Source organism: Oncorhynchus nerka, linkage group LG27 (genome assembly GCF_034236695.1).
Source record: "Oncorhynchus nerka isolate Pitt River linkage group LG27, Oner_Uvic_2.0, whole genome shotgun sequence".
Taxonomy (NCBI): domain Eukaryota; kingdom Metazoa; phylum Chordata; class Actinopteri; order Salmoniformes; family Salmonidae; genus Oncorhynchus; species Oncorhynchus nerka.
The window spans coordinates 71,406,165-71,423,865 of NC_088422.1; the positions used below are offsets into that span (position 1 = coordinate 71,406,165).

The following is a 17,701-nucleotide window of genomic DNA, read 5'->3' on the forward strand; positions in this document are numbered from 1 at the left end:
CTGTACATTGTGTCCCTCAACATGGACTCTCCAAAGCCTGCTTGTCTTGGCTTCACTGCCAAGGAAAGGCATGGGGAAGGAATGAGAGGAGGAGGGGAACAGTCTATATCCATTCAATTGAACCGTCTCCATACTATTGCTGGGCAGTTTGATGTGCCGAGGGTGTTTATTTGGTCATGAAGCCGACCCGCACAACACTGTGTTTTCAGTTGTTGTTGATGTTGGAAGGTGGGTGATGTATGTTGCATAGGAACATGTTACAGTAACTGCATTATAGCAGTGGTCACATTGGAGCCTGTCTCTAGAGACGTCACTCAGTCAGAATCACCTTTTCTAGAAAGGACACTGCTCCACAACTACATATTAAGACGTCTAATGCTCTAGCTATACTGTGGGCTGATAACCCCTGAATTATTCAATCCACATGTCTAATACAGTGGTTTCAAACCTTGGGGTGGGCTCCCCTGAAATTGAAATGGGGTCCCCTGAGAAAATGGGTGTAAAATGCAACCTTTTAGTGTCAGCCACTTACAATAACCTTTAACACTATTAGAATGCAATTTCATGTAATTATGTGTTGGGACAGCTTGCGGGATGTAAAATTGAGTGAATATGAATACACACCATTAAAGGGATACTTTGTGATTTTGGCAATGAAGCCCTTTACCTTTATTTTTTTAAATTGAACCTTTATTTAGCTAGGCAAGTCAGTTAAGAACAAATTCTTATTTACAATGACTGCCTAGGAACAGTGGGTTAACTGCCTTGTTCAGGGGCAGAACATCCTTGTCAGCTTGGGGATTCGATCTAGCAGCCAACCAACTCGGTTACTGGCCCAACGCTCCAACCACTAGGCTACCTGCCGCCCCTTTTGTCTCTGTATCCAGTATAAAGGAAGTTAGAGGTAGTTTCGTGAGCCAATGCCAACTAGCGTTAGCGCAATGACTGGAAGTCTTATGGTATATGCTAGCACTGCAGTTACATAGACTTCCAGTCATTGTGCAAACACTAATTAGCAATTGCACTAACGTTAGTCAGCAACTTCCTTCAAACTGCACGCAGAGACATACAAATGCTATCCATGAGTTCATCTGACTCTGAGGAAGCAGATAAAGGGCTTCATTGTCAGAATCCTGAAGTTTCGCTTTAACTAGATATAATTTTTCCAAGTGGGGTCATCTGCATTTTCTAATGTCAATTTGGGATTGTGTGCAGTGCCATTTTTCGAACGCCTTGTCTAATAAGACTATGTGTATAATGTGCCAATGAATACATTTACAACTAAATCATCCATGAGGGCTGATGGCACATAATGTAGTGGTGCTGTAAAGGTGACTGTGTCATGGAAAATGATTATCTATCTAGGCCAGTCGTGTGTGTGTGTGTGTGTGTGCGTGTGTGTGTGTGTGACTCATACCTTTTGCGCTTGAGCTGTGTGTGTGTGCGTGCGAGTCCGCAAACATGCCCGATACATTCTAACCACTCCCTTTTTTGATGGACTCTCATGAATGACTACTGTACATGACTCCCCATTACAATCTCTTATATCCTTCCACAGACACGTGATGACTTTCTGGGGCAGGTGGATGTACCATTACACCAGATACCGGTGAGCCTAGTGCAAGGAAATAGTTTCTTTAGCACTTGCATAATGTATGTGGAAACCAATTCTCCTAAATCAACATGTTTCCAATCCCATGTCTAAAGGAGTAGGATAGTCTCTGCTGTTTGGTGTTCCATGTTCTCCTTTAGATATAATTTGTCGGAGTTCTGTACACTTTACATAGTTACTTATCTTCACCAATGAACTGTCATAGGCGCACTCATGTAAACATAAACACCCTCATGTCAGAGTCCTTTCCACAACATTGTCCATAGTTATGGAATTACAGTCCTCCATGTTTGTTCCTTTGCCTTCCTTTTCATTGCATTTACAGCAGACCTACCTTACTGTCTACTGTCTATACAGGACTTGTTTACTGTTGATATACAGTTACTGCATGCGTAGATGTTATACAGCAAATATCTTTATAGAGCATTTCAACTGTTTAAATACTTTTTATTTATTTTTTATTTCAGACAGAAAATCCTAACATTGAAAGGCCATACACATTCAAGGATTTTCTACTTCACCCAAGAAGGTTGGCATTATTTCATGATTATTCAAGCCGCTTATCCTTCCTGGTTTAACATGGATTTACTTTGTGACATTTTCCTTGACATTTTTATCACATTCAGTCTTGGCATTGCATAAATTAATTTGAATTATATCTTGTTTCATTCCAGTGAGTTTGCCTTTCTTTCCTGAGGTGTATAAATTAAGCTCAAATAGCTACATAAAGTACATATTGATTTTGCCTTGGAGAAAGCTCAATTTCATATTTGAGTCAGTCACAATGATAGATTGTTGGAATGACATTTGTGTGTCTGATATTTGATACACCTAAGAGGCTCACATTACTGTTATTTAGAAGGTGCACTATTTTCCATGTATTTTTTGTTAAGTGTTTAGTTTTTGTTTTGATGCAGTCACAAATCCAGGGTCAAAGGTCATCTCCGTCTGAAGATGACCTACCTACCCAAAAACAACTCAGAGGATGCTGCAGAACAGACTGAAGACATGGATGTAAGACCGCCACCCACCCAACCAACCTGCCCCCTGTCCTCCTGCCCTCTTTGCCCCCTGACCCCCTGAAATTGAATATTCCCACGCCGTCACCCCCCTCCTCCTTTGATTATACAGTGTCTAATCTACGTGCCTTGGCTGTTGCTCAGCCGGCGTGCTTCAGTATATACATGTAACAGCATATTAGTGCTCAGAGCCAGGAGAAAAGACACCAGGCTCGTTTTACCCGTGTCAAGCCAAGATGGCTGATTGCCTGCCATCTCCATCCTGATAGTTATTGATAAAACCAGCCAGTCATCATTCTTGAACATGCTTAATGTAAGCAGTGGCTAGGAACACCATGTCCAAAAGGCCAATCTATATTTGTCTCACCATGGGTCCAGGGCCTTTGATGAATATGCTGACGTCTTCATTAGAATGATTTGAAGCCAAACTTCAGTAAAGTATGAGTCCCTATGCTTGCCACTGAATTTTCTGAGTAGTGGCCAAGACATTGTTTGACTTGAACAAACGTATGTAGAGGATTTGGGCAATGTTGACATCTGCATGTGCCATGTTGTGTAACAGTTGTTTTTGTTGTGCAGCCTAGCTGGGAGTTTTTAGAGGGCCAGGACATGTCCGGTCCCAGGCACAACCACCTGCTGCCTGCGATGCCCCCTGGCTGGGAGGAGAGGCAGGACAACCTGGGCAGGACCTACTATGTCAACCACGAAACCAGGACCACACAGTGGCACAGGCCCATAGTACAGTAAGTCTGGGGTTTTCCTGTCATGTCTTTATTCTGACAGCTTGAACTTAATCTAGCGCTATTTTAACACTTTGGTAGTATTGGAATACATTAACACCTGGTTGGTCAAGAGATGAGAAGTTGACTGTGAGTGTGTGTGTTTCCCTATGTAGAGACAGCCAGGTAGAGGCAGAGCAGAGGCAGAACATCCACATGGAGGCGCAGCACGCCTTCACCGCCCGCAGGCAGATCTCCGACCAAGAGGACTCCAACGACAGACAACAAGAGTCAACTGAGGTTATTTTCAAGTCGAAATTCAATCAATGTATTGAAAAATTCACATTTAAAGTTAAATGTCACTTTAAATTCAAATGTAATTACAGTTATTCTCCTGAGTTTGATATTGAATTGGAGATGAGATTCTGTTATATCTTTTTGTGGTCTCTGGTACGATTATGAAACAACTGTTCAGGATAGTTCAGAGTGACCCTTAACAAGATCAAGTTCACGATCAGGGTGTTCCTCAAAGTCCCCCTGCCCCCCCAAAAATAAGATTGCCCTACTGAAATCATATCACATGTCAGTTTTCTGTAATAACGTCACTCCGTGGCAGAACATGCAGGTCAGAACTGTTTTCTTAGCTCACAACCAGATGAGAAGACAATGACTTAACTGTTACGAATCCCTTTTGGCCCGACAGTCTTAGGGGGGATGGTAATGAGACCCGTAACATAACTCATGCAAATTATTATTGTAACAAAGTAAAAGTGTGCACGAAATAACCACGACAACAGAAATCTACCGTCAAACTCTAGGTTTATTTATAAACACACGGTAATGGGGGGAGCAGGAAAAGGGGCTGAGCTGGACCCAAGGAAAGAAACAATAAGCATCCAAAACACCCCTAAGCTAGACTAGCCTACTTTAACAACAGCTAACTAACTAACCAAAAATACAGTGGGTGGTCCGCCCAGTTCTAACTAGTGTATTTAACAAAGTTCACCTACGGGTAGTGTATGCCCATGGGCGACTTGTCTTGGTTTCCCCCTTTTCCCACCAGCAACAAACAAACACCATAACCAAAAACAATACTCACAGGTGATGACAAAGTGCTATGGAGGTGCTTAAACAAAAGAGAGGCGAAGACACAAAGCGAGAGTGAAACACAGAGACCTACAGACATGGCATTTACAGAGAGATTGCGAGAGAGATTGAGCTAGAGATTAAGCTCCAGAACAAACAAATGATGGGGTTTTTAAACCATGGGGAAGGAACTGTGATAGGATAGGAAGTAGGAGGAGGTGTGTCTTCTGATTGATGATTGATTGTTGACTGATTGGGGAGTGATGGTTTTCACCTGTGATGGGAGAAGGAGAGAAAAGAAACACACACACAGGATACACACACACACAGGATAACTGTATCCGTAACATAACACTATCAAGACATCCTTCAGAACAGATGGTAAACTCTTCATGTGTCTTGTTTCCTCTGCTCCAGAGTTGGGAAATCATAACAGAGGATGAGTCCACCTTGTACAACAGCCAGCGCTCCCCCTCCACCCCACTCCCCCCTGGAGTTTCACTCCTTTTGTGACGAGCTCAGTCGCCTCCAGGCCTTGGGTGCCACATCCGGCAACCGACGTACCTCCCTCCAGGTGAATAATTTACTGGCCAGCGCTAACCGGGCTCCCGTTACCAATCGGCCGACACCCAAAGCCAGACTGGGGATATGCTTCCTGAACAGTGTCCTTCCACAGTTCTAAGAAGGGACTGAAAACACACTGTGTTATAACAACACAGCTGTAATCAGTCTCTCCAGTATTTCGCTGGGATTTTTTGTGATATTCAAAAATGATAGATTTTGCTACATCAATTCTAACATTTTACATGGCAATATGCAAAGTTTTTATCTGTGTGACTTGATTTAACCATATTTTGCACTAAATGGGCACTGCTGATTGGTTGAAATTGCAAGCCCTTGCATAATATTAAAGACATTTAATGCAATTGCGGTATCCTTGAGGGACTTTAATATTTTAGTATTAGACAGGTATTAGTGCCTGTCTAGAGCTGGAGAATATGTGCCTAACACGTGTATGGGTAATGACTGTAGTTTCTGTCGTCTTGCTCTCTTCAGCTGCAGGGCCCTTCCAGTCATTCAAGTCACTCCAGTCGCAGAGGCAGTGCCCAGACTCTGACAGTAGAGGAGCACCCTGTTCATCCTGTGGTGTGTGTTACGTTCCCTGAATCCCCTGTGCCCACACACCGCAGCACAGGGAAGCACAACACTCATGTATTACAGCAATATTTGTGGGATAGGGTCATCTGAGCTCAGCTTCAGCATGTAAGTGTGGCTTCCATAGTTTCCCCAGATGATGTAAGGACAGTGAGAATGTAGTCATCAGGTTTGAGCATGTAGCTCAGTGATTCAGAGGAAGTTATTGTTCTATTTACTTGAGGTATTGTTGTATGGATTGTTTGATGCCTCTCTCTCTATGTTGTTCAATAGTTGTTAGCAACCTCAGCGGGGCTGCCTCCAGGCTGGGAGGAGAAGCAGGATAGTAAGAGCAGACCCTACTACGTCAATCACAACAGCAGGATAACCACTTGGACACGGCCACTCATCCAGGTAGGCTGCATTCCTCCTTCTTTTGCTCTCACTCTCTCTCAAACCACAGTGCACTAAAGAAGTTTTCAAAGTCATGTGAAAAGACAATCAGGACCCACTTAACTTGTGTAGATACAGTGCCATTGGAAAGTATTCAAACCCCTTGACTTTTTCCACATTTTGTTATGTTACAGCCTTATTCTAAAAATTATTAAATCGTTTTTTTCCCTCATCAATCGACACACAATACCCCATTATGACAAAGCAAAAACCGGTTTCTATAAACTTTTGCTAATTGATATAAAAAAATATACAAAAAATATAACATTTACATAAGTATTCAGAACCCTTACTCAGTACTTTGTTGAAGCACCTTTGGCAGCGATTACAGCATTGAGTACTCTTGGGTATGACGCAACAAGCTTGGCACACCTGTATTTGGGGAGTTTCTCCCATTCTCTGCAGATGCTCTCAAGCTCTGTCAGGTTGGATGGGGAGTGTCGCTGCAAAGCTATTTTCAGGTCTTTCCAGATATGTTAGATCGGGTTCAAGTCCAGGCTCTGGCTGTTCCACTCAAGGACATTCAGAGACTTGTCCTGAAGCTCTGTGTTGTCTTGCCTGTGTTCTTAGGGTCGTTGTTCCAGTCTGGGGTCCTGAGCGCTCTGGAGCAGGTTTTCATCAAGGATCTCTCTGAGCTTTGCGCCGTTCATCTTTGCCTCGATCCTGACTAGTCTCCCATTCCTTGCCACTGAAACACATCCACACAGCATGATGCTGCCACCACCATGCTTCACCGTAGGGATGGTGCCAGGTTTCCTCCAGACGTGACGCTTGGCATTCAGGCCATTCAATCTTGGTTTCATCAGACCAGAGACTCTCTTGTTTCTCATGGTCTGGGAGTCTTTAGGTGCCTTTTGGCAAACTCCAAGCGGGCTGTCATGTGCCTTTTACTGAAGAGTGGCTTCTGTCTGGCCACTCAACAAGAAAGGCCTGATTGGTGGAGAGATGCTTGTCTGTCTGGAAGTTTCTCCCATCTCCACAGAGGAACTCTAGAGCTCTGTCAGTGACCATCAAGGCCCTTCTCCTCTGACTGCTCAATTTGGCCGGGCGACCAGCTCTAGGAAGAGTCTTGGTGGTTCCAAACATCTTCCTTTTAAGAATGATGGAGGCCACTGTGGTCTTGGGGACCTTCAATGCCGCAGAAATGTTTTGGTATCCTTCCCCAAATCTGTGCCTCAGTACAATCCTCTGTCTGTGCTCTACAGACAATTCCTTCGACCTCATGGCTTGGTTTTTGCTTTGACGTGCACTGTCAACTGTGGAGCCTTTTATATAGACAGGTGTGTGCCTTTCCAAATCATGTCCAATCAATTGAATTTACCACAGGTGGACTCCAAGTTGTAGAAACATGGAGTCAAGGATATTCAATGGAAATGGGATGCACCTGAGCTCAATTTTGAGTCTCATAGCAAAGGGTCTAAATACTTATGTAAAAAAGGTATTTCTGTTTTCACTTCATCATTATGGGGTATTGTGTGTAGATTGCTGAGGATAATTTTGTATTTAATCCATTTTAGAATACGGCTGTAACGTAACAAAATGTGGAAAAGGTCAAGGGGTCTGAATACTTTCCGAAAGCACTGTAGATAATGTTGATGTAGAATCCAGTTCACCCTCCTATTGAGTATATCAATAGTGTTAATCTTAGTCTCTCCTTCCATGGTTCAGATAACCACAGACGCAGCAGCCCAGGCTGTTCTGTCCCAGAATGCCACTGTGTACCAGCCCCCCATGCTCTCTCCTGAGGGCTCCCCCCAGCACTCCCCCGGCTCACAGAGGGAGTGTGGCTTCATGCCTGCAGGCTGGGAGGTCCGCAATGCCCCCAACGGAAAACCCTTCTTCATTGACCACAACACTAAGACCACTTCCTGGGTGAGAAAGCAAGCACCTGCATACCACCACTCTTAAAAGGACATGCAGTACCAGTCAAAAGTTTGGACACACCTACTCATTAAAGGGTTTTTCTTTATTTGTACTATTTTCTACATTGTAGAATAATAATGAAGATGTCAAAACTATGAAATATCACACATGGAATCATGTAGTAACCAAAAAAAGTGTTAAACCAATAAAAATATATTTTATATTAGAGATTCTTCAAAGTAGCCACCCTTTGCCTTGATGAGGCACACTCTTAGCATTCTCTCAACCAGCTTCATGAGGAATGCTTTTCCAACAGTCTTGAAGGAGTTGGCGCATATGCTGAACACTTGTTGACTACTTTTCCTTGACTCTGCGGTCCAACTCATCCCAAACCATCTCAATTGGGTTGAGGTCGGGTGATTGTGGATGAAAGGTCATCTGATACAGCACTTCATCACTCTCCTTCGTTAAATAACCCTTACACAGTCTGGGAGTGTGTTTTGGGTCATTATCCTGTTGAAAAACAAATGATAATCCCACTAAGCGCAAACCAGATGGGATGGCAAATTGCTGCAGAATGATGTGGTGGCCATGGTAACCTTGAGTTCTAAATAAATCACTGACAGTGTCCCCAGCAAAGCACCATCACACCTCCTCCATGCTTCACGATGGGAACCACACATGCGGAGATCATCCGTTCACCTATTCTGTGTCTCACAAAGACACGGCGGTTGGAAGCAAAAATCTCACATTTGGACTCATCAGACTAAAGGACAGATTTCCACCGGTCTAATGTCCATTGCTTGTGTTTCTTGGCCCAAGCAAGTCTCTTCTTCTTATTGGTGTCCTTGAGTAGTGGTTTCTTTGCAGCAATTCGACCATGAAGATCTGATTCACGTAGTCTCCTCTGAACAGTTGATGTTGAGGATGTGTCTGTTACTTGGACTTTATTTGGGCTGTAATTTGAGTGTGTTAACTCTAAGGTAACTCTGGTTCTTCCTTTCCTCTGGCGGTCCTCATGAGAGCCAGTTTTAGCATAGCGCTTGATGGTTTTTGTGATTGCACTTGAATTAGCTTTCAAAGTTCTTGACATTTTCTGGATTGACTGACCTTCATGTCTTAAAGTAATGATGGCGTGTCGATTCTCTTTGTTTATTTGAGCTGTTCTTGCCATAATATGGGCTTGGAATTTACCAAATAGGACCATCTTCTGTAACCACCCCTACTTTGTCACAACACAACTGATTGTCTCAAACACATTTAAGAAGTTCCACAAATGAACTTTTACCAAGGCACACCTGTTAATTGAAATGCATTCCAGGTGACTACATCATGGAGCTGGTTGAGAGAGTGTGCAAATCTGTCATCAAGGCAAAGGGTAGCTACTTTGAGGAATCTCAAATATATATATATATATATATATATATATATATATATTTATTAATTTTTTTATTATTTGTTTTACACTTTTTTTGGTTACTACATGATTCCATATGTGTTATTTCATAGTTGTGATGTCTTCACTATTATTCTACAATGTAGAAAATAGTACAAATAAGGAAAAACCCTTGAATGAGTAGGTGTGTCCAAACTTTTGACTGGTGTCGTTTTTCTTGATCAGGTCACATGATCAATAAATACCCCCAGGCCCTACCTATAGGGTCTAGTCACGCATCATCATGGCCAGAATGACCAGTTATCCACTGGACAATACTGCCATTCTCACTGCTCCTTCCTGTTTGTGTGACTTATTTCCTTTTTATCTGGCTGTGAACAGGAAGACCCCAGGTTGAAGATTCCTGTGCACATGAGGAGGAGACCTTCGCTAGACCCAACTGACCTCGGGCCAATGCCGGTAAGCTTTACAATGATATCATATCCAATAGCATTCTAAGAAGGCAATTAGCAGCCCAGTGTCATGAGCCTCTTAAAGTTGAAAGTTGCTGAGTGAATGGTTGATTTTAAGGGAAAAATTATGTGAGTAATGTTTGTGCTACCCTTATCTTAGCCTGGCTGGGAGGAGAGGGTCCACAGTGATGGGAGGATATTCTACATAGATCACAGTATGTATGACATGTACTACAATTTGTCAAAATGAGTGAAAAATGCATATGCCGACTACCAATGCTGAATAAATCTGATGTATTTTCAGACACGAAGAACACACAATGGGATGACCCCAGACTGCAGAATTCAGCCATAACTGGACCAGTAAGTATAGATGATATTTAAAAATAATAATAATTTAAAGCTATAGTTAGAGATTTTTATTTATTAGATTCCGGTAGAGTAATTTTAGGAATGCAATATGGCCCATTCTCTTTTTGGAGTCAGGTTCTCCAGGTTGGCCATAAAACCGAATAATTCATCATGTATTCATAATTGATTTCCAGTCATTGGATCTCCTATCCTTGTCTATTCTAGGCTGTGCCTTACTCCAGAGACTATAAACAGAAGTATGAATACTTCCGGAAGAAGCTGAAGAAACCGGTGAGCAAATGTTTTTACCAAGACAGGGAATCATTGTAATTACTGAAGGCCCTATGCTCTTAATTTTCTGTTATTACAGCTAAACCTCACAAATAGGTCAGATATACAGCATATTCACACTGTAAAAGCCTATCTTGTCTTTCTTTCAATCATCCTCACAATATCTTCTATGACATTTAGTCCAGCTACATCCCCTGACCTGATGTCCACTCACTCAGCATGCTCTATCTCCAATTCCAGGCTGACATCCCCAACCGCTTTGAGATGAAGCTCAGGCGGAACACCGTGCTAGAGGACTCCTACAGACGAATCCTGTCAATCAAGAGGGCCGACTTCCTGAAGGCGCGGCTGTGGGTGGAGTTTGAGGGAGAGAAGGGCTTGGATTATGGGGGCGTGGCCAGGGAGTGGTTCTTCCTCATCTCCAAGGAGATGTTCAACCCCTATTATGGGCTGTTTGAGTATTCTGCCACGTGAGTCTCTATTTGAATGTGTTAGAATTCCATTTTCAGGCAAGGAAAAATGGAACAGGCCCTTAATGGAGCTGTTAGTGAATAACATCTCTGATAGCATTATGAATCATTTTAATGATGGGATATGTTCTGGAATGGATCAGAGAAGGATTTGGATGACTTTAGAACTGTGTTAAGTTTCTCCTCTGCATGTTCTGGGGCAGGGACAACTACACTCTGCAGATCAACCCCAACTCAGGCCTCTGCAATGAGGACCACCTGTCCTACTTCAAGTTCATTGGCCGTGTGGCAGGCATGGCTGTCTACCATGGAAAGCTGCTGGACGGTGAGTCTCACTGCTGGTGATTTCACTCATGAACTTTGTGTCTGTTAAAAGTTAATTAATTCGTATAATAGTAGTGTGACACGAGTGAGTGTGTGTGTGTAGAGAAACTAAGAGCTGAGGACTGCTCTATGCTAGGGCCACAAGGATTAGGAGTGTTGCACAGATCCTGACATGTTTTTTTCTAGCCTTCTTCATCAGGCCTTTCTACAAGATGATGTTGCAGAAGCCCATTACTCTACAGGACATGGAGTCTGTGGTAGGTACCTAATACTATCTAGATTACTCTCACATCTTCCCATCACCTAATCAGATAGAGACGAGATAAATCAGACATCTATAACAGCAGTGTTTCACCATTAGTGGTAATGGTGTTTTTGTGTGTTGTTATTTCAGGACAGTGAGTACTTCAACTCCCTGAAGTGGATATTGGAGAATGACCCGATAGACCTGGATCTGAGGTTCACCATAGACGAAGAGCTCTTTGGACAGGTGGGACCTGCTTCCTATTTGTTGTTTGGCCCAAGTATTTTCTGTTCTATCTTGTGCCTATTGACTGAAGGGGTTTTAAAATCGATGCTAAGTGGTACTCTGGCATCAGTCATGCTGACATCACATTTCCTCCCATTTAGACACACCAGCATGAGCTGAAGCCAGGAGGATCTGAAATAGTAGTCACCGATGACAACAAGAAGGAATACATCCAGTAAGCACCAGAGCCCTCTGCTGGTAGAAAGAGGAAACACGCCTCATACTCACTGCCATGTAGTGCTGTTCAGCTGGTTACCTGTAGGTGACCCACAAGTCACATATTTGACGGGTTTGCAAATGGACAATGAAACCACCACCCACCACATGTCTGCATCATTAGATAAATTAGAAATAATTAGGGCTTTTGAATGCTTCCATTTCAAAATAAACAATTTTTTTCAGTCTTGTCATGCAGTGGAGGTTCGTGAACAGGATACTGAAGCAGATGACTGCATTCAAGGAGGTAAACACTAGGTTTTATTGAGATGTTTTGATTGAGTTATGATAAGATTGAAAGAAACGGTTGACTTATTGCGTGTTCCTCTCTCTTGTCTTAGGGATTCTATGAGTTGATACCCCAGGATCTCATCAAGATCTTTGACGAGAATGAGCTGGAGGTGGGTGTCATTCCTATCATTCTGAGATGTATGCATGACTGAGAGCCTGTCTTTCCAGATCGTTGAGTGATGTTCTGTCTGGATTTCTTTTTTTCTCATTAGCTCCTGATGTGTGGCCTGGGAGACGTGGATGTGAACGACTGGAGGGAGAACACCAAGTACAAGAATGGCTACTGTCCCAACCAGCCTGTCGTCCTGTGGTTCTGGAAGGTAAGAGGATACTCCAATACTAGAGCAGAAGCCTCTGGATTCTAGAGTGTTTTTTTTTAGGGATGCACGGTTTATTGGTGACGATATCTGTATCGGACGATAATTGGTTAAAAATATTATGTCGACATCTGTCTGATGTGGAGACAAAGGACAATGATGGGGACTGAAATGTATCCGCTATTAGTGGCGGAGACAAACTGAGCGGTCTGTGGCATTTTTTTAAAGGTGGTCGGTGCAACTTGAAGAAAAACTCATCCTATGAATTTGGCTTTAGCGTCCAAATGGTTTGAGCTATTAGCTATTATTAGCCCATTCCTGAAAGTGAAAACTCCCAGGAAAACATTGGATATCGGTAAATATCTGATATCAGCCCAGAATTTCCACATCGGTGCATCCTTAGTTTTTGGGTGAATTCTCAATATTCATTACAGCTATTTGAATGATATTTTGTCATTCTCAGACTGTTCTGCTGATGGATGCAGAGAAGCGTATCCGCCTGTTGCAGTTTGTGACTGGCACCTCCCGGGTCCCAATGAATGGCTTTGCAGAGCTCTATGGTGAGTCCTCTTCTCTACTTCTCTGTATTAAGACTCATTTGTATAATACAGGGTACATTCTAGGTATGTTTTTAACCATTTTGTCATTACATAGATTGATATGAACTTTGAAACATGGATTCTGAGTTGTAACCAGAGGTGTTTGTATATTTATTTGTATGTTTGTTTATATGTTTGTATGATTCTCTCCTCCTAATCTTGTTTTATGTTATGAAATCACAGGGTCTAACGGACCACAGCTGTTTACCATTGAGCAGTGGGGAACACGAGACAAACTCCCTAGAGCCCACACATGGTGAGTAACTAACAATACAGCAGTTTGGCTAATAGTCCTACCTGGTTACTGCAACAAATGTGCATTTGAATTTTGTTTTGTTTTACCGTCTTCAGCTTCAACCGGCTGGATCTGCCTCCCTATGAGTCGTTTGAGGAGCTGAGGGAGAAGCTACACATCGCCATAGAGAATGCACAAGGCTTTGATGGAGTGGATTAGTGGTGTGTGTGGCCTATGGCTCAGATGTTAAAATGGCAGTTACTGCCAGTGAACTGAGGGCTAGCACCAAGTTTTGTGCTGTAGTTCTGTTTAATGCTGATAAAACACACAATATTCAGGTCCAGACCTGACCTGCCAACCGCCTGAGAAGATGGAGAACAATCACAGACAGCAAAGTCTTTGGTGCTCCTCTCTCCTGCACAGTGGAAGGGATGGATGATGAGTGAAAATCACTTCTTAAATCACTCTTGGTCTGTGAAGTTTACAAATAGTTTTTTTTGTGTCTCGTAAATATGTATGTATACTTAAACCAGATCTGTATACAATTTATCAAATGCATTATATCATACAGATATTACTGTTCATCTATGATAAATATTCTATCATGAGGAGATTGACATTGGACTTCGATATACATTACCGTATATACACTGGTGTCGAAAGCGTTCCACAGGGATGCTGGCCCATGACTCCAATGCTTCCCACAGTTGTGTCAAGTTGGCTGAATGTCTTTTGAGTGGTGGACCACGGGAAACTTGAGTGTGAAAAACCAAGCAGTGTTGCAGTTCTTGACAAAAAAACGGTGCGCCTGGCACCTACAACAATACCACGTTCAAAGGCACATAAATCTTTTGTTTTGCCCATTCACCTTATGAATGGCACACAGACACAATCCATGTATCAAGGCTTAAAAATCCTTCTTTAACCTGTCTCCTCCTCTTCATCTACACTGATTTGAAGTGGATTTAACAAGTGACATCAATAAGGGATAATAGCTTTCAGCTGGATTCACCTGGTCAGTCTGTCATGGAAAGAGCAGGTGTTCCTAATGTTTTTTGTTTTTTTTACAATCACAAAGTATGTGTCTGAGCAATGGACAGTGAATGCACCTTTTGTATAGCTTACTGGGGATATCACAGAACTGACGACTCCACATTAGACTCCATTGAAAAACCATGTTGCCATTGCGCTCTCATTCTTGCACACACACTTGCAAAATATGTTTCCTCTGCTGATTTTTAAAAATTCAGTGATGGATGTATAATTTTTTTATTCCGCTATTCCAGGGCTCTCAACCCTGTTCCTGGAGCACTACCCTTCTGTAGGTTTTCACCTCTAACCCCAGTTGTAACTAATTAATATAATCAGGAGCGCTGGATTAGGGTTGGACTGAACCTACAGGACAATAGGTCTCCAGAAACAGGGTTGGAGAGCCCTGCTCTATTCATGGGTGTTATAGAGCAGTATAATACTCTATTTTTAGTACATGTATTTTTTTCAAATTGCTCTATGTAATAACTCTATTGAATTAATATCAAGAAATTGATAGTATCAATTCTCAAAGATTTCTGCGAATGTCTTTTTTAGCCTTTGATTATCTTGAGGGAATTGACTGTACATATGCAGTGGTGTGCTCTATCAAAGAATGTATTGTATGAATGGTACAAAACATGTTTACACTATCTGGTATGTTTACAGATTGTTGAAGGAAAATATGTTTTTTTAAATTTATCTTAAATCAAAATGTTATAGTTGTGCTTTTATAAGGTAAAGCACTTTGTTAAAATAGTTATAAAAGTCTTAGTTAGTGTCTTGATCTTTGCCAAACTATCAATTTCAGAATGCATACGTTGAGTATGATTTCATGCTAAAATCCTCTGCTTTTAAGTGCACATTTGACTTGAGTACATTTGACTTGCCATGGAAGAAAAAAGCACATTTCATTTCACTGGTAATTAAGACTTACATTACAAATGAAGGCATTGTAATTTATCATAGAATTTGATAATCCCAATCTTTGACATGCTCTTATCCTTTAGTTGAATGGATCTATTGTTAACATCCGATACTCTATCATTCATTATTTTAAGAGATACTTAATTTATATATTGTGTCAAACGTAATTCTGACAACTAAGTGGATTTTCTATCATTGCTTTAATGAAATAAAACTTCTGTATCTTGTTGAAAACAAGTTTTGATTGCATGCCAAAGTAAATGGCAACATATTTAGAAAATCTAATCAATTGAAAATGCCACCTAATCTTCTTTCATATTATTCTGAACAAAAATATAAACACAACATGTAAAATGTTGGTCCCATGAGCTGAAATAAAAGATCCCAGAAATGAGCCAGATGCACAAAAAGCTTATTTCTCTCAAATATTGGACACATATGTTTACATCCCTGTTAATGAGCATTTCTCCTTTGCCAAGATTATCCATCCACCTGACAGGTGTGGCATATCAAGAAGACGATTAAACAGCTTGATCATTACACAGGTGTACCTTGTGCTGGGGACAATAAAAGGCCACTCTAAAATGTGCAGTTTTGTCACAACACATTGCCACCGATGTCTCAAGTTTTGAGGGACCGTGCGATTGGCATGCTGACTGTAGGAATGTCCACCAGAGTTGTTACCAGAGAATGTAATGTTCATTTCTCTACTGCCTCCAACGCCATTTTAGAGAATTTGGCAGTAGGTTCAACCGGCCTCACCACGTGTAACCCATTCCAGCCCAGGACTTCCACATCCGGCTTCTCACCTGCAGGATCATCTGAGACTAGTCACCTGGACAGTTGATGGAACTGAGGAGTATGTATGTCTAATAAAGCCCTTTGGTGGGGAAAAACATTCTGATTGGCTGCGCCCCTGCCCAGTTGTGAAATCCATTGATTAGGGCCTAATGAATTTATTTCAATTGACAGATTTCCTTATATCAAATCAAATCAAATGTATTTATATAGCCCTTCGTACATCAGCTGATATCTCAAAGTGCTGTACAGAAACCCAGCCTAAAACCCCAAACAGCAAGCAATGCAGGTGTAGAAGCACGGTGGCTAGGAAAAACTCCCTAGAAAGGCCAAAACCTAGGAAGAAACCTAGAGAGGAACCAGGCTATGTGGGGTGGCCAGTCCTCTTCTGGCTGTGCCGGGTGGAGATTATAACAGAACATGGCCAAGATGTTCAAATGTTCATAAATGACCAGCATGGTCGAATAATAATAAGACAGAACAGTTGAAACTGGAGCAGCAGCATGGCCAGGTGGACTGGGGACAGCAAGGAGTCATCATGTCAGGTAGTCCTGGGGGCATGGTCCTAGGGCTCAGGTCCTCCGAGAGAGAGAAAGAAAGAGAGAAGGAGAGAATTAGAGAACGCACACTTAGATTCACACAGGACACAGAATAGGACAGGAGAAGTACTCCAGATATAACAAACTGACCCTAGCCCCCCGACACATAAACTACTGCAGCATAAATACTGGAGGCTGAGAACTGTAACTCAGTAAAATTGTTGCATGGTGCATTTATATTTTTGTTCAGTATAGTTGTTCGATATCTACAAGCCAGAGGATTACTTTTATTCTACACTTTTTGATGACAGAATTTGTCTATTTTAAGACTAGTTCATTTCTCAAGACATGCAGCTCTTTACTATTCAGTATGTGTCATATGCTCTTTAAGTCAACTGCAATAAGCACTTTTTTTGTTATATACCTTTAAAAAATAGCTACATACAGAGGTTTTGTTTGACCACAATGAACACTGCCTACATATTGGCTGTGTTCGAGCGCATCAAATCAGTGATGTAGTGTTAGTCAATTTGGACTGATTCTAACCCTAACTTCATGCACACATCCCAGGTCAACCACAAACCTAACTCTAACCCTAGCTTCATGTCCACCATCCAGATCCACCCTCAACCAAAACCCTAACTCTAACCCTAGCTTCATGTCCACATCCCAGTTCAACCCTCAACCAAAACCCTAACCGTAGCTTCATGTCCACCATCCAGATCAACCAAAACCCTAACTCTAACCCTAGCTTCATGTCCACATCCCAGTTCAACCCTAGCCTCAACCACAACGCTAACCGTAGCTTCATGTCCACAATCCAGATCAACCTTCAACCAAAACCCTAACTCTAACCCTGGCTTCATGTCCACATCCCCAAATAAGTGAATGGAAGTCTTCCCCTCTAAAGCAGGCAGGGCTCATTCATACGATTCAGCTTAACCACATCTGTCCTGTTTTCCCCAAAGTGCTGGCTAAAGACCAACACCCCCAGGCTGAAGGGTCAGGTGGTAGGTCACACACAATTCAGGCCAGCCTTTTGGATGCTGCT

General features: G+C 42.1%; 1 protein-coding gene across 1 annotated transcript in view; it reads left to right on the top strand.

Moving 5' to 3' along the window:
• The window catches only part of LOC115112284 (E3 ubiquitin-protein ligase NEDD4-like), a 53,943-nt gene extending 38,236 nt beyond the window's left edge, over positions 1-15,707 (top strand). Inside the window, 25 exon segments of the mRNA XM_065011955.1 lie at positions 1,559-1,609; positions 2,080-2,141; positions 2,530-2,626; positions 3,211-3,374; positions 3,527-3,650; positions 4,854-4,903; positions 4,905-5,010; positions 5,493-5,582; positions 5,865-5,984; positions 7,692-7,895; positions 9,664-9,741; positions 9,895-9,949; positions 10,039-10,097; positions 10,311-10,376; positions 10,617-10,846; positions 11,050-11,171; positions 11,357-11,427; positions 11,565-11,660; positions 11,801-11,874; positions 12,102-12,162; positions 12,257-12,316; positions 12,419-12,526; positions 12,987-13,083; positions 13,306-13,378; positions 13,474-15,707. Of these exon segments, the coding sequence (XP_064868027.1) occupies positions 1,559-1,609; positions 2,080-2,141; positions 2,530-2,626; positions 3,211-3,374; positions 3,527-3,650; positions 4,854-4,903; positions 4,905-5,010; positions 5,493-5,582; positions 5,865-5,984; positions 7,692-7,895; positions 9,664-9,741; positions 9,895-9,949; positions 10,039-10,097; positions 10,311-10,376; positions 10,617-10,846; positions 11,050-11,171; positions 11,357-11,427; positions 11,565-11,660; positions 11,801-11,874; positions 12,102-12,162; positions 12,257-12,316; positions 12,419-12,526; positions 12,987-13,083; positions 13,306-13,378; positions 13,474-13,576 (2,421 nt within the window). The 3' untranslated portion in view covers positions 13,577-15,707.
• The last annotated feature ends 1,994 nt before the right edge of the window (positions 15,708-17,701 follow it).